The sequence below is a fragment of the Scyliorhinus torazame genome, chromosome 7, assembly GCF_047496885.1.
Source record: "Scyliorhinus torazame isolate Kashiwa2021f chromosome 7, sScyTor2.1, whole genome shotgun sequence".
In the NCBI taxonomy this organism is placed as follows: domain Eukaryota; kingdom Metazoa; phylum Chordata; class Chondrichthyes; order Carcharhiniformes; family Scyliorhinidae; genus Scyliorhinus; species Scyliorhinus torazame.
Genome location: NC_092713.1, coordinates 130,818,959 through 130,845,692, shown reverse-complemented (window position 1 = coordinate 130,845,692; position 26,734 = coordinate 130,818,959). Strand labels below are relative to the sequence as shown.

The window sequence follows — 26,734 nt, the reverse complement described above, 5'->3', positions numbered from 1 at the left end:
TGCATCACTCCAAATAATAGCCAAAATTTGGTTAGAAATATGCTCTTGTAAGAGAAATTCTGTCGTGTCCTAATGATACTGTATGCAATACACCAAATCATTAAATCAGTTAACTGTGCTATCTTGTTTTTAGTTTCCCAATGGGGCTGGTTTAGCACACTGGGCTAAATCGCTGGCTTTGAAAGCAGACCAAGGCAGACCAGCAGCACGGTTCAATTCCTGTACCAGCCTTCCCGAACAGGCGCCGGAATGTGGTGACTAGGGGCTTTTCACAGTAACTTCATTTGAAGTCTACTTGTGACAATAAGCGATTTTCATTGCATTTCTATGTTTATCATCTAATCTAATTTTAATTAGAGAAAAAGTGGTGATGCAGTGGGTTAGTAAAATATCTCTGACGGGTCAGTAAAATATCTCTGACACTTAGATGGAAAGCCAGCCAGATTTTATGTAGACCTAAAAGTTTCTACCGGAAATGCTTGGAGCAGTCAGTGCCAGATCTTAATGGATTGAAACAAAAAAACCTCTTCCATAATTGGCATGAAATTAATGCTGCAAACTAAGGTCTCCTGTGGGAAATAGAGAAAAAAAAATCATAGTCCAGTATATATTCTGAGATTAGGTTGAAGGGATATTACATATTCCACAGTGGCACTGTGGTTAGCACTGCTGCCTCACAGTGCCAGGAACGGTTCTATTCTGACCTTGGGTGACTGTGTGGAGTTTACACATTCTCCCCGTGTCTGCGTGGTATTCCTCCGGGTGTTTCGGTTTCCTCCCACAGTCCAAAGATGTGCAGGTTAGTTGGATTGGCCATGATAATTTGCCCCTTAGGGTGAGGTTGCAGGGATTGGGCCTAGGTTAGGTGGTCTTATGAAGGGTCGCTGCAGACTCGATGGGCTGAATGGCCTCCTTCTGCACTGTAGGGATTCTACGATTATAACTGATCAGAAATAGCTTAATGTATGGTTCGTGATATATCTGCACTGTTGGTGATTTAATGCTCGGTATCAAAATTGTTAATTGTCAATATGGGCAGTTCTCATCCTGAATTGTAAAAGGCGCCAGTTATAATGTAAAGATAGAGTGTAAAATGCTAGCTTTGAAAGAAGCCTTTGTTATAAAAGTATTCTTGTCTTCATACTAGTGAGCAGTTCCAGGTGTGTTATTGCAAAAGTTGGAATATATTGTTGGACAAGTTTGCACCAAGTATCTTCTGTGAATTGGATTTTTCTAAAAACAGTTGTGGCATGCAAAAAATATATTCAAACAAACTTATTCTGAATTGTTGCAAATTGCAGCAGAACATAACAGCAATTTACATTAATGGAGCACCTGTGACATAGTAAAAATGTACAAGGTGTTTCACAGGAATGTTTTTAGACACAGTTGACTAAAGTTTACTCAACCTCTTATTTTGGATGAAGCCAATTGTCAACATGGGTATGTATAGATTAAAATAGGTACAATAATATGCACATATTTGTGTGCTTTGAAAGAGGATGGGTAGACAGTATTTTTGGTTCTGACAAGTGCCTGTTCACTGCAGGAAATTGTAAACAAAGTGAAAACCAGGAGAGAGGAACATGGATTAAGAATGAATATGAAGACCTCCAAGACAATGGCGATGAGCAGGGACCTGACCCCGAAATTGACATTTTAAGTTAATGGACAAGTCCTACAACAAATAGAAAGATTCACATACCTTGTGCACCACGGTAGCACAGTGGTTAGCATTGTTGCTTCACAGTGCCAAGGTCCCGGGTTTGATTCCCGCTTGGGTCACTGTCTGTGTGGGGTCTACACGTTTTCCCTGTGTCTGCGTGGGTTTCCTCCGGTTCCCTCCCACAAGTCCCGAAAGACGTGCTTGTTCGATGAATTGGGCATTCTGAATTCTCCCTCTGTGTACCCGAACAGGTGCTGGAGTGTAGCGACTAGGGGATTTTCACAGTAACTTCATTGCAGTATTAATGTAAGCCTACCTGTGACAATAATAAAGATTATTATTATTTATTAGATTATCACAGTTGGAGGGAGATGTGGTTTTGAGAAAGCCAAAACCAACTTTGTCAAAGTGGTGAAGATGTTGACATGAAAGAAACAACCTGAATCACTACCAAGGTGTGACAACGTGTCACAGAATCACATAAAAATACAGTGCAGAATAGGCCCTTCAGCCCATTGAGTCTGCACCGGCACATGAAAAACATCAGACCTACCTAATCCCATTTACCAGCACTCGGCCCATAACCTTGAATGATATAGAACATAGAACAGTACAGGCCCTTCAGCCCACGATGTTGTGCCCACCATTAATCCTAATCTAAGATCAACCTAACCTATACCCCTTCAACTTACTGCTGTCATGTGCCTGTCTAAGAGTCGCTTAAATGTCCCTAATGACTCTGACTCCACCACCTCTGCTGGCAGTGTATTCCACACACCCACCTACCTCTGACATCTCCCCTATACCTTCCTCCAATCACCTTAAAATTATGTCCCCTCGTGACAGCCATTTCCACCCTGAGGAAAAGTCGCTATCCACTCTTTCCATGCCTCTCATCACCTTGTACACTTCTATCAAGTCACCTCTCTGCCTTCTTCGCTCCAGAAAGAAAAGCCCTTGCACCCTCAACCTTTCTTTGTAAGACATGCCCTCCAGTCCAGGCAGCATCCTGGTAAATCCCCTCTGTACCCTCTCCAAAGCATCCACATCCTTCCCATAATGAGGCGACCAGAACTGGACACAATATTCCAAGTGTGGTCTAACTAGAGTTTTATAAAGCTGCAGCAAAACCTAGCGGTTCTTAAACTCAATCCCCCTGTTAATGAAAGCCAAGACACCATACGCCTTCTTAACAACCCTATCAACCTGGGTGGCAACTTTGAGGGATCTATGTATGTGGACCCCAAGATCCCTCTGTTCCTCCACACTTCCAAGAATCCTGCCTTTAACCCTGTATTCAGCATTCAAATTTGACCTTCCAAAATGAATTACTTCACATTTATCAAGGTGGAACTCCATCTTTCACTTCTCAGCCCAGCTCTGTATCCTGTCAATGTCCTGTTGTAACCTGCAACAACCTTCTACACTATCTACAACTCCACCAACCTTCGTGTCATCGGCAAACTTATTAACCCACCCTTCCTCATCCAAGTCATTTATAAAAACCACAAAGAGCAGAGGTCCCAGAACAGATCCTTGCGGGACACCACTGGTCACCGATCTCCAGGTGGAATGCTTTCCATCCACTATCACTCGCTGTCTTCTTTCGGCCAGCCAATTCTGTATCCAAATTTCCCTGTATCCCATGCCCTCTAACTTTCTGAATGAGCCTACCATGGGGAACCTTATCAAATGCCTCATTGAAATCCATATACACCACATCCACTGACGGACCTTCATCAATGTGTCTCGTCACATCCTCAAAGAATTCAGTGAGGCATGACCTGCCCCTCACAAAGCCATGCTGACTATCTTTAATCAAACTATGTTTTTCTAAATAATCATAAATCCTATCTCTCGGAATCCTTTCCAATATTTTGCTCACCACTGATGGATCTGTAATTCTCAGGGATTTCCCTATTCCCTTTCTTGAATAGGGGAACAACATTCGCCTCCCTTCAATCATCCGGTACTACTCCAGTGGAGAGTGAGGACGCAAAGATCATTGCCAACGGCGCAGCAATCTCCTCCCTCGCTTCCAGTAGTAACCTTGGGTATATCCCGTCAGGCCCAGGGGACTTATCTATCCTGATGCTTTTCAAAATTTACAGCAAATCCTCCTTCTAAATATTATCTGTTCGAATCTATTAACCTGGTTCACACTGTTCTCAAGGGCAACAAGGTCCCTCTCTCTAGTGAATACTGAAGCAAAGTATTCATTTAGGGCCTCCCCCACCTCTTCAGACTCTAGGCACAAGATCCCTCCACTATCCCTGATTGGCCCTACTCTCACTCTGATCATCCTCTTATTTCTCTCACGTGTAGAACGCCTTGGGGTTTTCCCTATTCCTTCCCGCCAGGGCTTTTTCATGCCACCTTCTAGTTCTCCTCAGTCCATTTTTGAGTTCCTTCCTGGCTACCTTGTAACCCTCTAGAGCCGAGTCAGATCCTTGCTTCCTCAACCTTACGTAAGCTTCCTTCTTCCTCTTGACTAGAAGCTCCACTTCTCTTGTCATCCCAGGTTCCTTCACCTTACCATCCCTTCCTCGTCTCAGTGGGACATAACTATTCAGTACTCGCAGTATGTGCTCCTTAAACAATCCCCACATTACTGTTGTGCATTTCCCCAAGAACAATTGTTCCCACTTTATGCTCTTCAGCCCCTGTCTAATAGCAGTATAATTTCCCCTTCCCCAATTACATACCTTCCCATACTGTGTGTTCCTATCCCTCTCCATGACTATGGTAAAGGTCAAGGAGTTATGGTCACTGTCACCAAAATGCTCTCCCACCGAGACAGACACCTGGCCTGGTTCGTTGCTGAGCACCAAGTCCAATTTCCCCCGCCCCCCAATCGGCCTATCTACGTATTGAGTCAGGAATCCTTCCTGTACACACCTGACAAAATCTGCTCCCTCCATCCAAACCATTTGCACTGAGGAGGTTCCAGTCAATATTAGGGAAGTTGAAGTCACCCATGACAACAACTCTGTTACTTCTGCACTTTTCCAAGATCTGCCGCCCAATCTGTTCCGCTATCTCTCTGCTGCTATTGGGGAGTCTACAGAAAACTCCCAATAAAGTGACTGCTCCTTTCTTGTTTCTGACTTCCACCCATACTGACTCAGTAGACAAACCCTCCTCAACAACCTCCTCTTCTGCAGCTGTGGTGTACTCCCTAATTAACAGTGGCACTCCCCCTCCTCTTTTACCTCCCTCCCTATTCTTCTTAAAACATCTAACAACCATTCCTGCCCCTGTGAAATCCATGTCTCCGTAATGGCCACCACAGCGAAGTTTCAAGTACTGATCCATGCTCTCAGTTCATCTCCCTTATTCCTGACACTCCTTGCTTTGAAACAGACACACTTTAACCCATTCCACTGAGTGCAACTTTGCCCAATTAACTGCCTATCTTTCCTCACAGACTTGCTGCATACTATTTCTGCCTGTTCAACAGCTACCCTATCCTCTGATCAATAGCTCTGGTTCCCATCCCCCTGCCAAACTAGTTTAAACCCTCCCAAAGAGCTCTAGCAAACATCCCACCCAGGATATTGGTGCCCCTCCAGTTTAGGTGAAATCCGTCCTTCATGTACAGGTCCCATGTTCCCCAGAAGATATCCCAATGATCCATGTACCTGAAGCCTTCCCTCCTGCACCAGCCCTGTAGCCACGTGTTCAGCTGCACTCGCTCTCTGTTCCTTGCCTCACTTGCACGTGATACGGTAGCAATCCTGAGATCACGACTCTGCTTGTCCTGCTCTTTCGCTTCCAACCTAACACCCTAAAATCACTTTTAAGATCCTCATCCCTTTTCTTAGCTATGTCGTTGGTGCCGATGTGCACCACGACTTCTGGTTGCTCCCCGTCCCCTTTAAGAATCCTGTAGACTCGATCCGTGAAATCCGTGGCACCCGGGAGGCAACACACCTTCCGGGAATCTCGCTCGCGACAACGGAATCTCCTATCTATTCCCCTAACCATTGAGTCTCCTATCACTGTTGTTTTTCTATTCACCCCCCCTTCCCTTCTGAGCCACAGCGCCAGACTCAGTGCCAGAGTAGGTCATCCCCCCCAAAAGCATCTAAAACAGTATACTTGTTTTGAAAGGGAACGGCCACGAGGGATCGCTGCACTGTCTGCCCGTTTGTTTTCTTTCCCCTGACTGTAACCCAGCTACTCTTGTCCTGTACCTTGGGTGTGGCTACCTCCCTGTAACTCTTCTCTATTATCCCCTCTGCCTCCCGATGATCCGAAGTTCCTCCAACTCTAGTTCCCTAACACGGTCTCTGAGGAGCTGGAGTTGGGTGCACTTCCCACAGGCATAGTCAGCGGGGACACCGGTGGTATCCCTCACCACCCACATCCAACAGGAGGAGCATGCAACTGCCCGAGCCTCCATCCCCTTTTACCTTACAGAATATAGCTGCCCTGTGGACCAACTGGAACTCCGCCCTCCGACTCTGCTCCCAGTCAGCTGCACTCTCTGTAAACTCCCGGCTCCCTTCTCGCTCTTTGAGGAAATGAAATGAATGGAGTGCTTTGCTCCCTCCTCACCTAACTCCCTCAGTCACCAAACTCTCACTATCGCACTCAAATGCATCCAAATTCAGCACTGAGTGCAAACAAAAGAGTCATTGGACTCAAAACGTTAGCTCTTTTCTCTCCCTACAGATGCTGCCAGACCTGCTGAGATTTTCCAGCATTTTCCCTTTTGTTTCAGATTCCAGCATCCGCAGTAATTTGCTTTTATCCAGTGGCCTCGCCAAAGTTGTGTACAACTCCAACATGACCTCCCTGTTTTTGTAATCTATGCCTCGATTGATAAAGTTCATGTCTTTTTTATCACCATATTAACCTGCCCTCCCGCCTTCAGAGAGCCACGGACAAGCATGCCAAGGTCCCTCGGAACTTCACAGTGTCATGCCGTTCATCCCTTGTCAAATTCTTCCAAAGAATATCCGCTAACTTCTCAAGGTTTAATTCCATCTGCCACTTATCTTCCCAATTGACCATCCCGTCTGTTTCTTTCTGAAATCCAAGACACTCAACCTCCTGTTAACTACCTGGCCAATCTGTGTCATTCTCAAATTTACTCATCCCACACCCACATAGTCATCTATGTTGTTTATATAAATTACGAACAATAGGAGTCCCAACACAAATACTTGTGATACGCCACTGGACACTGGCTTCCAGTCACTAAAGCATCCATCTTTCATCAACCTCTGTCTCCTAAACTAAGCCAATTGTTTTGTCATTTGTGTTATTTGCCTCCATACATGGAGAAAATACAAAGGGACAATTGATGGACATATCGGAGGCTCTAGCACATTTCCTACACAGAGTAATGTGGAAGTGACTGGCGGAAACGTCGATCACATCAAAGAGAGAAAGATGCAATATTTTGTTCACGAGAGCAGACTGTAGACAAACAATTATTGGATGGAAAAATCAGTGAAAAAAAAAAGGAGAGGGAAGCAGCGGAGGAAATGATTGACCAGTACAATGGACTGAATGCATTTGATCCATGGCAATGTGTAAAGGCAGCACTGGATGAACAGGTGGACATCCAAGGCAGTCAGTCAACCTTCTGGGAAGAAGGTGACACAAGCGAGTTAAGAAACTCTACCATAAAGGACTTGAACAAATATCGTTGTTTCTCAATTTCTGTCATCTTTTACTATCAAGGCACTTGACAATTTGAAAGAACTTTTGGGGTATTCACTGTATTTATCCTTCGCTGAAACCCACCACATATGTGGAATGCTCCCCATTATGCACAACATGTTGCAAGTCTTAGCCTGGATATTGATTTGGGTATTGATTTTTTTTTGCTGGAATTTGAAAGAAGTAGTTGGTTGGAGGTGATGTATTAATTATTCTGTCTCTGTCCTGGTAGATGAGAGGAAAAACTTCTCTTTATTATCCAAATGTGTCTGAATAATAATTGACAACATAGAATTCTGTTCAGGGAAAAACAAACCACCAGGTGATTTAATGGTGGATCTGTTACATACGTCTGGCTTCACATTGCCAAGACTCATGGCAATTTAATCAAAATAAACTTGTTCAAAAACATGACTGGCAAAGCACCTGAGCCCATGGAAAAAACTCGTGATTTGAAGCTGCCCGAAATTGGTTTCAGATAAAGCCCTATGGTAATTGATTCTTTAAAAAGAGCACATAGGGAGGGGTGGAACTTATATGTATGTTATTCTTATATGTATGTATTGCTACCAGTGCCTCGGGTGGAGGGCTGGAGTCCGAGCTGCTCCCATCACTGCTCGGCTCAAGGCGGGGCTCCGGCTGTGGCCCTGGCTGGGGGCGGGGATGCTAGATGGACCCATCCCATCTCCAGCAGGGGAGGGTGAACAGCCAGCTGTCGTGGTGCACATAGGCACCAACGATATAGGTAAAAAAACGGGACGAGGTCCTACAAGCTGAATTTAGGGAGCTAGGAGTTAAACTAAAAAGTAGGACCTCAAAGGTAGTAATCTCAGGATTGCTACCAGTGCCACGATCTAGTCAGAGTAGGAATGTCAGGATAGAGAGGATGAATACGTGGCTCGAGAGATGGTGCAAGAGGGAGGGATTGTGGGAGGGATGGTGCAAGAGGGAGCTGTTGGGGAGAGTTTAAACTAATGTGGCAGGGGGATGGGAACCGATGCAGGAAGTTGGAAGGTAGTAAAACAGGGACAGAAATAAAAGGCAGTAAGGGGGAAAGTGTAAGGCAGAGAAGCCATAGTCAAAAATCAAAAAGGGCGACAGTACAAGGTACAGTGACTGAGGGGAGCTCAGTGAATAGGACCAGGAATACTAAAAGAAATAAAACGGGAAGTGAAAACATTAATGGTAAGCGACGCGGCAGGTTGTTACAGGAAGATATGGCTTCCACGGCAAGGAAAATTAGGAGAAAGGTTAAGAGGAAATATAACTTAGGAGAGGTTACTGATCGAGGTGTTAAGATTACGAACAGAGGTAAAAAAGCCAACATAAGTGTACTTTATCTGAATGCTCGTAGTATTCGGAATAAGGTAAATGAGTTGATGGCGCAAATCATCGTGAATGACTATGATTTAGTGGCCATTACTGAAACATGGTTAAAGGATGGTCACGACTGGGAGTTAAATATCCGAGGGTATCAAACTTTTCGGAAGGACAGAGTGGATGGGAAGGGAGGTGGTGTAGCTCTGTTATTTAAGGATGACATCCGGGCAACAGTAAGGGATGACATCGGTGCTATGGAGGATAAGGTTGAATCCATTTGGGTGGAAATCAGGAATAGTAAGGCGAAAAAGTCACTGATAGGAGTAATCTATGGGCCACCAAATAGTAACATTATGGTGGGGCAAAGAAATAACAGATGCATGTAGAAATGGTACAGCAGTTATCATGGGGGATTTTAATCTACATGTTGATTGGTTTAACCAGGTCGGTCAAGGCAGCCTTGAGGAGGAGTTTATAGAATGTATCCGCGATAGTTTCCTCGAACAGTATGTAATGGAACCTACGAGGGAACAAGCGGTCCTAGATCTGGTCCTGTGTAATGAGACAGGATTGATTCAGGATCTCATAGTTAGGGATCCTCTCGGAAGGAGCAATCACAATATGGTGGAATTTAAAATACAGATGGAGGGTGAGAAGGTAAAATCAAGCACTAGTGTTTTGTGCTTAAACAAAGGAGATTACAATTGGATGAGAGAAGAACTAGCTAAGGTAGACTGGGAGCAAAGACTTTATGGTGAAACAGTGGAGAACCTTCCAAGTGATTTTTCACAGTGCCCAGCAAAGGTTTATACCAACAAAAAGGAAGGACGGTAAAAATCGACCGTGGATATCTAAGGAAATAAGGGAGAGTATCAAATTGAAGGAAAAAACATACAAAGTAGCAAATATCAGTGGGAGACTAGAGGACTGGGAAATCTTTAGGGAGCAACTGAAAGCTACTAAAAAAGCTATAAAGAAGAGTAAGATAGATTATGAGAGTAAACTTGCTCAGAATATAAAAACAGATAGTAAAAGTTTCTACAAATACATAAAACAAAAAAGAGTGGCTAAGGTAAATATTGGTCCTTTAGAGGATGAGAAGGGAGATTTAATAATGGGAGATGAGGAAATGGCTGAGGAACTGAACAGGTTTTTTGGGTCGGTCTTCACAGTGGAAGACACAAATAACATGCCAGTGACTGATGAAAATGAGGCTATGACAGGTGAGGACCTTGAGAGGATTGTTATCACTAAGGAAGTAGTGATAGGTAAGCTAATGGGGCTTATGGTCGACAGGTCTCCTGGCCCTGATGGAATGCATCCCAGAGTGCTAAAAGAGATGGCTAGGGAAATTGCAAATGCACTAGTGATAATTTACCAAAATTCACTAGACTCTGGGGTGGTCCCGGCGGATTGGAAATTAGCAAACGTGACACCACTGTTTAAAAAAGGAGGTAGGCAGAAAGCGGGTAATTATAGGCCAGTGAGCTTAACTTCGGTAGTAGGGAAGATGCTGGAATCTATCATCAAGGAAGAAATAGCGAGGCATCTGGATGGAAATTGTCCCATTGGACAGACGCAGCATGGGTTCATAAAGGGCAGGTCGTGCCTAACTAATTTAGTGGAATTTTTTGAGGACATTAACAGTGCGGTAGATAACGGGGAGCCAATGGATGTGGTATATCTGGATTTCCAGAAAGCCTTTGACAAGGTGCCACACAAAAGGTTGCTGCATAAGATAAAGATGCATGACATTAAGGGGAAAGTAGTCGCATGGAGAGAGGATTGGTTAATTAATAGAAAGCAAAGAGTGGGGATTAATGGGTGTTTCTCTGGTTGGCAATCAGTAGCTAGTGGTGTCCCTCAGGGATCAGTGTTGGGCCCACAACTGTTCACAATTTACATAGATGATTTGGAGTTGGGGACCAAGGGCAATGTGTCCAAGTTTGCAGACGACACTAAGATAAGTGGTAAAGCAAAAAGTGCAGAGGATACTGGAAGTCTGCAGAGGTATTTGGATCGGCTAAGTGAATGGGCTAGGGACTGGCAGATGGAATACAATGTTGACAAATGTGAGGTTATCCATTTTGGTAGGAATAACAGCAAAAGGGATTATTATTTAAATGATAAAATATTAAAACATGCTGCTGTGCAGAGAGACCTGGGTGTGCTAGTGCATGAGTCGCAGAAAGTTGGTTTTCAGGTGCAACAGGTGATTAAGAAGGCAAATGGAATTCTGTCCTTCATTGCTAGAGGGATGGAGTTTAAGACTAGGGAGGTTATGCTGCAATTATATAAGGTGTTAGTGAGGCCACACCTGGAGTATTGTGTTCAGTTTTGGTTTCCTTACTTGAGAAAGGACGTACTGGCACTGGAGGGTGTGCAGAGGAGATTCACTCGGTTAATCCCAGAGCTGAAGGGGTTGGATTACGAGGAGAGGTTGAGTAGACTGGGACTGTACTCGTTGGAATTTAGAAGGATGAGGGGGGATCTTATAGAAACATATAAGATTATGAAGGGAATAGATGGGATAGATGCAGGCAGGTTGTTTCCACTGGCGGGTGAAAGCAGAACTAGGGGGCATAGCCTCAAAATAAGGGGAAGTAGATTTAGTACTGAGTTTAGGAGGAACTTCTTTACCCAAAGGGTTGTGAATCTATGGAATTCCTTGCCCAGTGAAGCAGTAGAGGCTCCTTCATTAAATGTTTTTAAGATAAAGATAGATTTTTTTTGAAGAATAAAGGGATTAAGGGTTATGGTGTTCGGGCCGGAAAGTGGAGCTGAGTCCACAAAAGATCAGCCATGATCTCATTGAATGGTGGAGCAGGCTCGAGGGGCCAGATGGCCTACTCCTGCTCCCAGTTCTTATGTTCTTATGTTCTTATCTTCATACTCGGAGTTGTATGCTCCAACATCTGAAATAGAGAGTTGGAATAAGTTAATGCCTAAATGTGGGTTTGGAAAACTTCCTGCCCGTGCTACATGGTTACTCCACATAACAGCAGCTCCTTACAACTGGATCAGTAGTTTTCTGCTTCTGACTTGTTGGTCTTCTTGAGTATCAGTATGCTATTATCTGAGGTACAGTCATCAGGGACAATTCCTAATGCAAACAAATTATTTATAAATGAGCAAAGGGTTCATTCAGCATGTCTTCCATTTCTTTAAGCAATGTGGGCTAAGTGTCACCTGAAGCAGAATTCAAACTGACTTGAGACTCTGCCTTTAAGATCAAATCTGCATCTGCTGTAATGTGAACAACTCGAGTGTTGATTACACACTGCATTAATAGTAATTGAACATGGCCCACAGACAGATACAAACTAGTCATTTAAAAGTTCTGTTATGCTCGAGGGTCCATCTGAATCAGTCTTGGAGAATATTTATAAGCAGCACTTCATTCCCCTCTGATTGCTTATATTATCATGAAAGCATCCGTATTTCTATTTCAGGATTGACAGCGAGACTAGCTATTTAGTGTCCTACCACTTCCTGTTTGTATTACTGAAATACAAAACCTTTTTATTTTTTTTGCTTTATTTTCCTAAGTTTGGACATTGTGGTTGACGGTAAATCAACTTTTGTTGTGGGCAACTGAGGTTTACTCTACAGATATAGAGGAGAGTAGTTAAAAACCATGATTGAACTCTGTCTTAAACTTGTCCATCAAATCGGGTGCAGTTGATGGATTAAAAGTTGTGAAGCAGAACACTGGCTCCAAAGTGGGTCAGGCTTACACATAGTCAAATCTCTTGGAAAGATTTCCTGCACGCAGCATCAACACAAGACAACTTTTAAAAAATTTGTTGGGCTGCGGGCATCACTGGCGAGGCAAACATTTAGTGCCCATGCCTAATTGCTCTTGATAAGGTGGTGGTGAGTTGCTTTAAACGGCTGCAGTCTGTATTATAGAAACTGTTCGGAAGCAAGCTGACCCAGTGACATTGAAGGAATGGTGATGTTTACCATCTGTATAAACATATAATTAGATAATAATGTAATATATAATCTACATATATTCTGTCTCCATCCATCTATCTGCAACCTATATAAATGATCTGCAAGCAGGGACGGAGTGCAAGGTAGTAAAATTTGCAGATGATACTAACATAGGTGAGAAAACAGAAAATGAAGCAGAGATAGGCTGGGAGGATTGGCCAAATTTGGCAGATGGAGTTTAATGTAGGTAAGTGTGAGGTTATTCATTTTGGCCGAAAATTATTATCGAAATGAAAAGCAGATTCAAAATGCGCCTGGACAGATGGATGTGGGTGTCTGTTGAATTGCTGAAAGTCGGTAGGCGTGGAATAAAAAAGGCAAATGGAATTGTAGCGTTGATTGCAAAAGGACTGGAGTATAAAAGCAGAGACGTGTTTTTGCAATTATATAGGGTGTTGGTAAGACCACATCTGCAGTATTATGTCCAGTTTTGGTCTCTTTATTTGAGGAAGGATGTGGTGGCATTGGAGGCAGTTCAGAGGAGGTTCACCAGATTGATTCCAGGGTTGATGTATGAGGAGAGATTGTACAATTTGGGCTTATACTCATTGGAATTTAGAAGAATGAGAGGGGAGCTGATCGAGGTATATAAAATACGAAGAGGGATTCCCTCTGGAATCCAAAATGTTGCCGGAGCATGATGACTCTCTGCGAGTTCTCTCACCAAGACCCTTTTCTTTTATCTCTTATCACCGTTCATTGTTTGGCCCCTTGTAACCAATCACTGTTTCTCAATGTACCATTTATCAATGTACTCTTGTTGATTATTTTTTTTTGTCTACTATGTACATACTGTGTATGTTCCCTTGGCTGCAGAAAATACTTTTCACTGTACTTCGGTACACGTGACAATAAATCAAATCAAGTAAACATGGACCAAATGTTCCCCATGTGGGGCAATCTAGAACAAGAGGTCACAGATATAGGTTGAGAAGTAGTAGATTTAAAACTGAGAAGAGGAGGAACTACTTTTCCCAGAGGGTGGTGAATTTGTGGAACTCGCTGCCCCATAGTGCGGTGGAGTCTGAATCATTAAAACATTTCAAGAAGGAGATAGATATATTTCTGATTAAAAACAAAAGGGGTTAAAGGGATATGGGGAACAGGACGGAGGTGGATTTGAGACCAGGAAGAGATCAGCCGTAATCTGATTGAATGGCGGAGCAGGCTCGAATGGCTGAATTGCCTACTTCTGCTCCTAATTCCTATGATCTTGTATAGTTCCGAGTCAGGATGGTGTGTGACTTAGAGGGAAACTTGCAGGTGGTGGTGTTCTCATGCATCTGCTGTTCTTGTCCTTCTCGGTGGCAAAGGTTGTTTGTTTGAAGGTGATGTCGAATGATTCTTGGTGAGTTTCTGAGGTGCATCTTGTAGATGGTGAACACTGCTGCCACTCTGCATTGGTGGTGCAGGAGTGGATGTTGAAGGGGTGGATGGGGTCCAATGAAGTTGGCTGCTTTTCCTGGTTGGTGTTAAGCACCTTGGGTGTTGTTGGGAGTTGCATTCATCAAGGCAAGTGGAGAATATTCCAAACGTCCTGACTTGTGCCGTGGAGATAGGAGACAGGCTTTGAGGTCTCGGAAGGTGAGTTACTGGTTGTAGAATTCCTAGCCTCTGACCTGCTCTTGAAGCCATATTCTTTATATGGCTGATCCAGTTTAGTTTCTGGTCAATGGTTGCCCCCAACATGTTGATAGTTGGTGATTCAGCAATGGTAATGCCATTGAATGTTAAGGGGAGGTGGTCAGATTCTTGTTGCAGGTGGTCATTGCCTGTTATTTGGGATGTATAACACAAATGTTGCAATTCTCTTATCAGTCCAAACCTGCTATTTGTCCAAGTCTTGTTGCATATGGATACTGACTGCTTCAGTATCTGAGGAGTCACGAATGGTGTACACTGTGTAGTCATCTGCGAAAACCTCCACTTCTGACATGATGGGTGAAGCAGCTGAAAATGATTGGGCCTAGAGCCTGCCCTGAGGAACTCCTGCAGTGATGTCCTGAAGCTGAGACAATTGACCTCCTACAACCAGAACCATCTTCCTTTGTGTTAAGTATGACTCCAATCAGTGGAAAGTCTTTCCCCCAATTCCCATTAACTTCAGTTTTGCTTGGGTACATTGATGCTACATTTGCCCGTGATGCCAAGGGCAGTCACTCTCGCCTCCCCCCTGAAATTCAGCTCTTTTGTCCATGTTAGGCATGTGTCCGTTGGAATCTAGACGAGTAAGAGGTGACTTGATTGAAACATAGAAGATCTTGAGGGCTCTTAACAGGGTGGCTGTGGAGAGTATGTTCCCTCTTCTGCGAGAATCTAGAACCAGGGGACCCTTTAAAAATAAGTGGTCCCCAATTTAAAATGGAGAAGAGGCAAAATGTTTTCTGAGGGTCGTGAGTCTTTGGAACTCTCTTCCTGAAAAGGTGGCGGAAGTAGAGTCTGAATATTTTCGAGGCAGAGTGGAAAGATTCTTGGTGGGGGGGAGGGGGGAAATAAGTTACTGGGGGTAGGTAGGATGCAGATTTGAGTTCACTCAGATCAGCCATAATCTGATTAAATGGCAGAGCAGGCTCAAGAGCCTGAATAGTTTTCTGCTCTTTTTTCGTATGTTTGGACCAAGGAAGCAGTCCTTGTGTAGCAAGATCTGCTTTGTCCTTTAGGGCAGGAGGTCTGCCACCCTTACCTGGTCTAACCTACATGTGATTGCAGATCTGCAGCGATGTGCATGGCTCTTAACTGCCCTGTTAAGTGACCTCCTAAGCTATTTGATCAAGAGCAATTATAGATGGGGAATAAATGCTGGTCTTGTAAGCGTTACTCACATCCGATAAAATAATTTAAAAAGCTATTATTGAAGATGTCAATCTGCCAGTTTGGGTAACCGTGAAAGATTCGCCTTGCAACCAGACCATCTGATTCTCAAATCACAAACTTTGGATGGTTCTGAGTATCTTACGGACCCTGGAGCTGTGAAGCAATGTGCGAACCACTGCACTACCGTGCCGCCCTCAATGAACTGTTTCATCCCCGCTCCCCTGTCCGGGGGGCTCGGAGGTGCACAGCCCTCGGTAAAAGGTCTCAAATGCCTGGTTGACTTCTTTTGGCTCAGTTACCAGTCTGCCTCCACTGGTTTTATCTGCGCTATCTCCCTTGTGGCTGCCTGCTTTCTCAGGTGGTGAGCCAGTAGGCCACCAGCCTTTTCTCCGTGCTCATAGAAGGCTCCCCCCCCCCTCCCCTCCCTCCCCTACTGTCGACCCATTTAATTTTTGCTATCTCCCTTTACTTCAAACTTGCGATGTCTATCCTTAGCCTTTTCTCTTGACACTTTTTGTGGAGTGCATTTCTTCCCACAGGAATTTATTGTCAATGTGACACTCAATGGGTGTGTTACCCAAAACCCCTAATCCCAAATGTCTGTCAATATCTGAGATATATAAAAGGCCATATCCATAGCCTCTACAAGGCTTAAAGTCTCAGCAGCCAAAGTGCTTTCGACCACTCTCTTTATTTTCTTTGTTTCCCACACAAGAGGGCAACATTTACCATTGTTCCCCATGAGGAAAATTATAAAACATCCTGCGCTTGAAACCCCATCACATAAATTTGCATAGAACGCATCACTATAAACTATGAGTTCCTAAGATCACCTAAAACCGGGAACCTCAAAACTATTTTTAGTTTGACCAATGCTTTATTTGCCCTCATTATGTCTTCCACTTTAGGATCATTCATTTTTGTACTCAACTCTAAAACATCAAAACTAACGTCTGGTCTAGTCTGTCTATCTAACCAATTCAGTTGCCCAATTAAACTTCGTAGTTGCTCTTTTTCATCTTTGAAACCACTGCGTCTTTTTGTGAAACCCGACTACGACTAACTGCTATTGGGCTGATGCTTTCCAAATAAGATTGTTGACGTAAAGTTGCCCCTAACTTAGTCTGTCCGATTTCCAGTCCAATATATTTAAATGCACCGGAAGTCTGACTTCCAACCCTGAATTCTTTCCTCAACCCAGAGATTCCAATAGCTTTGAAATCACTAGTCCCATCCCACAAAAAAATCATCGACGTGCATCATAAAGATGCCAGAAAGATTTCCCTTGTGGTGCCAGTAAAACATTGCCGGATCTGCTTTCAACTGGCAACAGATTAACTTTTAACAAAACTGACCTTACCGAAAAATACCAGACCCTGGACGCATCATTTAATCCATATACACATTTGTTCAACTTCCAGAGTACCCCTTCTGTGTTAACTGCCTCTTTAGGAGGACGGAGAAAAATGTCTCTCTGAAGCTGCTGCCCCTGCAAAAAGGCAGCTATTATATCTATAGATTTGCATTCTTTGTGGCTAATAGAGCCAAGAAGATCTTGGGGCTGGTTTAGCTCACTGGGCTAAATCGCTGGCTTTTAAAGCAGACCAAGGCAGGCCAGCAACATGGTTCAATTCCCGTACCAACCTCCCCGAACAGGCACCGGAATGTGGCGACTAGGGGCTTTTCACAGTAACTTCATTGAAGCCTACTCGTGACAATAAGCGATTTTCATTTTTCATTTTCATTTAAATAATCTTTCCTGCCGTAGGTGAATCCACTCTTAAATCCTGATTTTCTAAGTTTTCTTCAAATCCCCTTTCCACAAGCCTGGCCTTTGCCTTATAAGTTCCATCTGGAAGAACCTTTTCCGTGCAAATCCATCTGTGGAATAGAGCTCTTTGTCCCCTATCCGGTACTTCCGTGTATACCCCAAATTCACTCCATCTGTGCAGTTCTTGTTGTTTGGCATCTTTGATAACATTTTCATCCAATTTGTTTGAGGCTACCAAAATCTCACGTGCATGTGGGCTTCTACTCCTAGTAGCATTCATAGTCTTACCCATGTTCCGAGACCTTGACAAACTACGTCCCCTATTCCGCCTGGTATCTCGTTCTGTACTGCTACTGCTTGATGTTTCCCTTCTGCTGTGGGATGTTCTTTCAATAGTTCTCTACCTTTTCCTGCGAACCTGTTCACTCCCCGATGTGCTATCTGAACTGGCACTGCGTTTCTGTGCACTCCATTTTTGAACTTCGTGTTACCAATCCATTGTCTTGACACCCTCCCCTGAATTGACTAGACCCTTCAGGCAAGTATGTTACTTTTGTACCAACTTTTGGCAGTTGTCCTTTTGGAAAAATGGCCTGTTCTAATTCATCAGAAGTATTGTGTTCCTCTACAGAAACCCTGTCGATATCAGTTAACTGGTCCTCATAGTTCTGTAACACGTGCGTACCAGATGACCCTGGTTCCTCACCACGTCTGTCTGCTCTGTCTAAACTTGAAAATTTGTAATCTGTACCCTAACAGTCTGATTGTCATGTTGCTAAATAATTGTTTTGCCATCTATGCCTGTGATCTTCCATGGGCCTTTCCATTCATTAAAATTGTCTCTCTTATAGTATACTGTGTCTCCTTGCTGAAAAACGGTATTTGATGGCCATACATTATGCCTTAAAGCTCTGTGAATTCTTTCGGAGATTTCTGCCTCCAAAAAAACTTTTCTACTGCTATGTAATGCATTTAAATGCTCAGCAAAGGCAGAGCTAATTGTAGTCCCCTCCCAAGCTGGAGGCTGGTCATCCAAAATGGATGAAATGTTAGGATTTCTACCAAACAGTAATTGATAGGGACTATAGCCCCTAACTATCTGCAACAAATTCTTTGCATGTACAGCCCATGCTAAGGCTGAATTTAACTTGCAATTTGGTCTATCTGCCAAAATTTCCGGAGCATGTCATCTATTACTGCATGGTTTCTTTCACGCACACCATTACTAAATGGGCTTTCTGCAGCAGGTATTCATAATTGATATTTAGGTTTTCGCACACATCCCTAAACTCATCATTAGCAAATTATCCCCCCGTTGTCTGTAAGAAATTTTGCCAGTGGGCCCATTCCTGTCCCTATCCACTTTTCCACAATCTGATCCCGGATTACTCTCTTTTCTTTACTTCGTACAATGGTTGATTGACTAAATCTGGTTGCTAAATCTACAAAATGCAAAATAAATATATTGCTGGCTTTATCCCAGATCTTGAGGTCCATGGCCACAATGTCGTTAAAATCCCTGGCCAAAGGTAGGGTTACTATCGGTCATGATGGTGTCATTCTTTACTTCCTACAAACCTCACAGCAATCACTAACCTGTTCTGTCAGCTTTGTATAGTCTTCATCCCTTACCCCTGCATCCTTTAATAAATTTTTCAGCCTCCGAGGAGACGGACGCGCAAATTGCCTCTGCAGTTTTAATACAACACGCTTTTTAATCAGTTAAAGTCCCATTTCCATCCTTAACAACTGCACCTGAAATATTATTTGTCAGTATTGGAATACAATAGTGTCCCGATTGTGTAAATTGGAAGTCCACCGTCTTTCCAAAATCTATTGCCGTATCCTATTCCATATCCAGTTTCATGTGTGCTTTTTTCAATGATGGTCTGCTCAGAAGCAAATGTACCTCACTTGATACAACATCCATTCTGATGAAATCATTCACTCCGGCAATATTGCAAAGGATCACTACTCTTTTCAGCGACTTCAGAAACTTGTGGAACTTTCAAATTCCTTAACTTCGTTATGATTTTCAGCATTCAAAGAGTCCATCCAGGTAACATTTTAACCAGTCAATTCCACACACAGTTGATGTGCAGCCGCTGTCCAATACAGCACAATTGAAGGATTCTGCAACCGACACTCTCATTACCGGAGTAAAACTGCTTCTTAAGAGGACAATGCCTTCTTTCTGGACACTATCTTTTTCCTCTTTCGACTCTTCCATGTCATGTGTAGCTTCAAACACTCTATTATAATGTGTTGGACAGTTGAAAGCATAATGGTATTGAGAATCACACTGAAAACATCGATTTATCATACCCCGGGCATTTCTGGGGTTCATTTTCTTATTTCCATTCTCCATGTCCCTCCTATTATAAGTTTTAAATGAGTTTCTGAGCTCAGAATTTCCAGGTCCCGATCTTCTTCCATATTCTCGTAACCTGTTCGTAGCCATACGATCTCGCCATCCTGTCAGTAGTGTATCTTCCATAGTCTGCTTTATTGCTGACTGACCCTTTTGTGACATGAGAGCCATAGGAAGTGAATGTTTCCCCAGGAACTTCTTTAAGGCCTCTATCATCTGATTGAATAAGGTATTATCCGCAAACTTAACTACTATTAAAACCAGAAGCCTATCCATATTGGACACTCTAGTACAGTCTCGCAACTTAAATGCCAACACAGATTGTGGAAATTCCAGGCGGTGTTTGTGTGCAGCCTTTTGTATCGCCTGCTGAATTCCACTATCTAGTCCTCAATAGAGATATCCTCTGTTTTCCAGAATCTATCGAATTCTGACCAGGCTTCATACACACTTAAGTCATCCTTTTGATAAATCTTATCCATAAACTGCAATAGAGTATCCAGACCTTCTTCTGAGTCTTAACACGTCCAATTCCAGTTCAGAAAATACTTTGATTTTACTCTCCTAAGGTAGAGAAAGAGCCAATGCCATATCTTGTTTCCTCTTTCCCAAGACAGTTACCTTAATCCACATAACAACTGCACTTCTCCATTGGTCGTACCATCCCCTTTCAGAAAATAATGGTGTATAGTCATATCCGGCATCCTAGGTTCAGCCATATTTTCTTTTTCCTTCCACACACCTCAAATTTTTTTTTCCTGAATATGTATCTTTCAACCGTTTACATTTATACAGCAACCATCCTCTGCTACCAATGTTAGCCTCAGGCTGCTGTTGAGCAAAGAGTCAAGAGTTCTGCTCCTTTCCCCAAACACCTTTATTTTTCCTTGAACACACTCAGCACCAAACTCTATCATCACATCACATGCTCCCAAGGCCACCTGTAGCCTCTTTACATATCAGTGCCAATTATTGGATCAATGAGACATCTAATTGGAATGTTTCTTTACCCTTTCCTTAACAGTGGGGGCCTCGGAGAACTTCCTGTTGACCTCCAGGATGGAGTTGATTAATTGTTGCCTGGCCGCCCTTTCTTCCCTGTCTCTACGAGCCTTATCGGCTATAATTTCTCCCCTGATCACAGCCTTCAGTGCCTCCCAGAATGTGGAAGGTGAGACTTCCCCGTTCTGGTTATTAGTAACCTACTTGCCTATGCATGTGATGTTTCCTGGCAGAGGGCCTTGGCGGCCAACAGGTCCATGTCCAGATTTCATGTGGGGCGCTGATCACAGCCCATCTCCAACCTCACATCCATGTAGTGTGGAGCGAGGTCGGAGATGACTATTCCTGGAAGCACGGATTTCCCCACTGCAAAGAAGTCGATCTGGGTGTACACTATGCGGACCGGTGAGAAGGATGAGAATTCCCCCTCACCGGGGTGCAGGAACTGCCATGTGTCCACCGCCCTCATCTGTTCCATGAATGATCCCAGCTCTCTAGCCATGCCTGTCTTTTTCCCCGGTCTGGGGTTTGATTGGTAGTCAGTGGGTCCTGTATGCAGTAGCACAGTGGTTAACACTGTTTCTTCACAGCGCCAGGGACCCGGGTTCGATTCCCGGCTTGGGTCACTGTCTGTTCGGAGTCTGCATGTTCTCCCCGTGTCTGCGTGGGTTTCTCCGGGTGCTCCAGTTTCCTCCCAAAGTTCAACGATGTGTAGGTTAGGTGGATTGGTCACACTAAATTGCCCCTAAATTAGTCTGCAAAAGTTAGGTGGCCAATTTGGAGTCTAAATTGTCCCTGGTACCACAATTATAATGAGTTTAATGATCTGATCAAAACAATCAAAAACACAAACCGCCTAGCCATTTTGAATCATCTATTTTCCTGAATCTTATTCATAAAATCCCTACAGTGCAGGAGGAGGTAATTCGGCCCATCGAGTCTGCACCGAACCTTTGAAAGAGCACTTCACCCAAGCTCATTCCCCCACCCAATCTCATTAACCCGTTAATCTAACCGTCATATCTTTTTGGGCACTAAGGGCAATTTAGCATAGCCAATCCACCGAACCTGCACATCTTTGGACTATAAGTTGTGCACTCCAAACCTGGGTCCATGAAGGAACAGTGTTAACCACTGCACCACGGTGCGGCCCCTATATCCTGATTCAGTACTCCACTTGAGCCTCATCACATCCTTCATCTAAGTCTATGAGCATGATCCTCCACGGGCAGTTCTTGTACTTCCTGGAAACGATGTCATAAGTTGAAGCTATTGTCAGAACTAATTTCTACATAGGAACAATGTTAAAAATAGGGGATTGGCTCTGTCAGCGAGGCTAGGCAGTGTTTGTACTGGCAAATTCCTACCTAATTTCCTGTGGATTTTAGAAATTCATCCTAATGCATTCAGATGTCTGCCAAAGGGTCATAGCGACCGTTCCCTGTAGCTGGCAGCTACAATAGATCCCATTATAATCAATGGAAGATCAGCCTGTGGGACAAGGCAGGATTTTTACCATCAGATTGCGGCCTTGTTTCCTGGTTTTCAAGAACGGGTTTTCCAGTTTCTGGTTCTAGCGAGGCCAGGCAGCGGCTTGCTGCTGATGGGCCACAGCATCAGTTCCCTGCAGTGACTTCTAGCCTGGAGTTTAAAGCCTGCAGGGGGCCTGGTGTTTTGGTGAGATTTTACAACTCACTGGCTTGTTCCAAATGTATCATATTTATAAAAATGCACAAGGTGGGCTGGTGTAGCATAATAAAGTCAAAGCCAACGTCGTTAATTCAAAACCGGGGATGTCAATTTTTAAACCAATGAAGTGCTAATCGCCGTACTTTGTTGTAAAGTCGAGGACTGCTTGTATTTCTTATCTCACATCCTCCTTAAATGCAACTCTGCCACTTGTCTCGACTGCTCCACGTGGTAACAAACCTACAGTATCACCAGTTGCTGGTTCAGGGAGTTTCCTTTAAATTCCCTATTTGATTTGAAGACATTTGATTTATTTTTCTCCATAGTGGAAATACTTTGTGGTTTTTTTGTCAAAACTATGTCAGAATTATGAAGCCCTCTATTAGGTCACCCCTCAGCCTTGGCTTTTCAACAGAAAAGAGGCACACAGTCTGTTATTACTTTCCTGATGGGTATAACCTCGCAGTTCTGACATCATCCATGTTGATCTTTTTTGCTCTCTTTCTGGTTCCTATACTATGGCACGAGAACTCCGCACACTTGTCCAAGTGTGGTTGTCCATGGTCATAAATTTGGGAGCGTAGATAGGGAGACTATTTCCTCTGGCGGGGGAATCAACAACAACGAGACACAATATTAAATTTCGAGATGACCATCCAGAAGCAAAAGCAGGAAGCACTTTTTCCCACGGAGATTATTCAAAATTTGGAATTCTTTCCCCAAGATATTGGAAAATGGAGTTGATGTGCAAATCAGTCACGATCTATTTGGGATGTGGAGCAGGCCTGAAGAGCTGAATAGCTTGCTCCTATTTGTAGATGTTCGAAGCAGTGTCTGACGACCACCTTCTCCTCCTCTAAAACTCTTCTTAAAACTCACCACTTTGACCAAGAGCAGCCTCAATGTCTACCTTTTTGGCTCAGTACCTATTATTTACTAATTTGACATTTATGACGCACTTGGAAATGTTGTTCTATATTGTCACTATAAACCAAGGTTCTTTAAGTAAAATAGAGTGAATATGGGAGCTCAAATAAAACTGGCCACTTCAGCCTTATTTCTCACTGCTGTGCTAGAGTTACTGAAGTACTTGGATTGAACGAGAACTTGGAGACCAACAGTAGGGTACAAATGTGCCAAGTTGTTCTATGACCTTTGGAAATGCAAAGCCACTTGTAAGTAATTTTGGCTACATCCTGCATCTTGAAATTGCATAAAAGCCTAAAGTAAGAAAATATAATATTGGATGAACTGTTCACAATTTATAATGGAGGCTGTTAACGTTGCAGTCTTGCCACAATGAAGTGCATGCTCCAGATCAGTGGTCTTCAAACATTTTTTTCTGGGGACCCATTTTTACCAACCGGCCAACCATCGTGACCCACGCCAGACGAACTTCGCGACCCGCGTCGGCCGACCCGCGCCGGCCGGCCTTCGCGACCCGCGCCGGCCGGCCTTCGCGGCCCGCGCCGGCCGACCTTCGCGGCCCGCGCCGGCCGACCTTCGCGACCCGCGCCGGCCGACCTGCGCGACCCGCGCCGGCCGACCTGCGCGACCCACCAATTTCTCTTACCTTGTTTGCTGCTGACAAAAATGGAGGAAATGGTTTGGGGTCTCTTTGGCCCTCGCACACGCTCCTCCAATGGAACCTGTTGGATGAAGGTGAAGCCTTCCAGTGTCGGAAAGTATGGAGTCTCCATCTGTCCAAAGTTCTGAATTTTGTTTGCAGTAAAAATTTATCAAATAAACACCTACCACCCGAACTTGTAAAAAATAAAATGAGTAAAATAAATGAAGAAAATGAATAAAACCCCCCCCAATCTTGTAAAAAAAAATTAATAAAATAATGGGAAAAAATGAATAAAACCCCCCTGAACTTGTAAAAAAAAATAAAATGAATAAAGTAAATGAAAAAAATAAAAATTAAATGAATAAAATAAATGAATAAAAACCACTACAGAACTTGTAAAACAAAAAGCTGCAACCGTTTAAAAACCTAGCGGCCGCACTGCGCATGCGTGCCTGATTATCGGCGCGTCATCGTGCGCACATGCGCAATGCGGCCGAATTTGTTTTTTAAAACATGTTCGCGGCCGCTTGCAGCCGGCGTTATGAAAAGCCGGCTGCTGCGCGGGGATTTGCGCGATCGGGGGCTCCGCGACCCTCCCGACACCCGCCCGAGATCCACCCGCGGGCCGCGCCCCCGACTTTGAAGAACACTGCTCTAGATAAATGAGAGCAGCTGTTACTATTGGGGAAAGCTCTGGTTATTATTTTTAATAAAACTGGTTTTGACTTGTTTGGGGTGGAAAAGTGTGCGTGTGTCCACTAGGTTATGTAAATAAACCTATGTTAAGGAATGACTGGCTCCAGATACCTCGTTTGCTCAGTAGATGAGCAGTGAATTAATTATAACAGAGTTAAGTGTAGAATGTTTTTTAATGTGTTTAAAAATAAAGCCCTCCCTGGTCTTCCGACACACCAAAGATCGGCACCTCTGAACTCTTTTTAGAAAATATTTTATTGAGGCATTTATAATTTAAACAATTTTCCACATCAAATTTCAACAAAAACACAATATAACCAACAACCCCCCAACCCGCCCACCCGAGGACAAACCCCAGCCAACATGGCTTACATAAACCGTGCCATCTTCCCTAGCCACCCCTCCGTTGGTTCTCCTGTCCTGACTCGCCTCACCCATGCCTCCCCTTCCCCCACCCCCCCCCCCCCCCCCCCAGCTGACAGCTTAATTTAATTTTTCTCAAAGAAGTTGATGAACGCTGCCACCTCCGAGCAAACCCCTGTAACGAACCCCTCAAGGCGAATTTAATTTTTTCAAGTCTGAGAAACCCGCAATGTCGCTAGCCCATACCCCCGACTTTGGAGGTTCCGAGTCCCTCCATCCTAGTAAGATCTGTCTCCGGGCCACCAGGGAGGCAAAAGCCAGGACATCGGCCTCTCACCCCCTGGGCTCCCCGGTCTTCCGACACACCAAAGATCGGCACCTCTGAACTCGGCACCACCCTCACTTGTAAGACCTCTGACATGATGTCCGCAAACCCCTGCCAGAAGCCCCTTGGCCTCGGACATGCCCAAAGCATATGGACATGGTTCGCAGGACCCCCCACACAGCGCCCACCTACTCTCCACCTCCTCAAAGAACCTGGGCATTCCCATTTTTATTGAAATACTCTCCAAAACTAGTAATGAACTGACCTTTTTCTCGTCATACAGTAATTGTGACATTTAGGTCACTGAATTCATCTTCATCCGAATGAAGTCAATCTTGTTTAAATGCGATTGGTGAGTTCTTGATTTTTGCAGATCGGTTTACCCCTGGTCCATGCAAACTATTTGTTGCCGATTTTTATTTGAACTGTTATATGGGTTAGCAGACCATGACCAGGCAGCATTAAGAGCCCTAAAAATGCTACACTTGACACTTGACCTCTGCATCTGTGAACGTGGAAAAAGGAAATAACATAAGCTAGGGCTCCTGCTCCTGATTACCTTTCAGTGGCTTCTCCTGGAATGTGTGTTGTATAAATCACTGGAAGAATGCGCAAATCAACAAATTACTGTAGCACTCTGGAGCTTAACCGTAACAAGAGTCACTGCCTTCAGGTGAGAAATGTATCATAGGGGAGAATATTGGGTGTGTAAGTACGACTAGAATGGTATTATGAAGTGTATTTTGCAATTCCGTACTGAAGAATTTTTCCCCTCTCAACTGTTCCCTTAGCTAAATCCAGTTTGTAATGCCAAAAGTTAAAATAAATGACTAGCGTTAAGTCAAATGTTTTTCAGATAAAATTGAATTTTGCGCTTCTCCTAGTCCTTCCTCTTTCACTCACAGTTTTTTTTGTCCCTTCCCCCAATAGTCATGTTGAACTAAATTATGATAGTTGTCGGTAGTCCTTTGGTACATGTCGAGATGACCAACCTATTTAAGCATTCGTAGTAACATCACAGTTTGAATATGATAGACACGCTTAGAAGAAATTGTATCTGTATGGATATGCGCTGAAGACACTTTTTAGTTTGAGTTTTGAAATAATCGCATTTCAACTCAAAACTCTTGCCAGTTTGTTCTCAGCAGAGCTCGGTTATAGATTCTGGTGGACTAAATTTGGCTGCTTATGATGGACCAATGCGCCTCATGGGTGTCTAATCTTGAGTGACTAGATCTTTTCTGAAGCTGTCAACATCAAATTTCGCATTGTCAGAACTGAAAAACTGCCTATAGTGCTGCCCTGGCTAATATGAGCTTTTACTGAATTAAATTCTACAATATTATGTATAATGTTAATCTGTTAACGGACTTTATCTTAAAATTATTGTTGAATACCTACGTAATTGCAGTTTAGCTTGGTTGCACAGAGGTTTATGTAAAAAGTGTGCATTTGTAACTGTTACATAGGAATAG

General features: G+C 43.7%; 2 protein-coding genes across 2 annotated transcripts in view; one reads left to right on the top strand and one right to left on the bottom strand.

Moving 5' to 3' along the window:
• LOC140426557 (uncharacterized) overlaps positions 1 to 1,814 on the bottom strand; it is a 44,281-nt gene extending 42,467 nt beyond the window's left edge. Inside the window, exon 1 of the mRNA XM_072511483.1 lies at positions 1,706 to 1,814. Coding sequence (XP_072367584.1) covers positions 1,706 to 1,737 — 32 coding nt within the window. The 5' untranslated portion in view covers positions 1,738 to 1,814. The remainder of the gene's footprint in view (positions 1 to 1,705) is intronic.
• cdc73 (cell division cycle 73, Paf1/RNA polymerase II complex component, homolog (S. cerevisiae)) overlaps positions 1 to 26,734 on the top strand; it is a 523,455-nt gene that overhangs the window by 6,089 nt on the left and 490,632 nt on the right. The window lies entirely within an intron of this gene.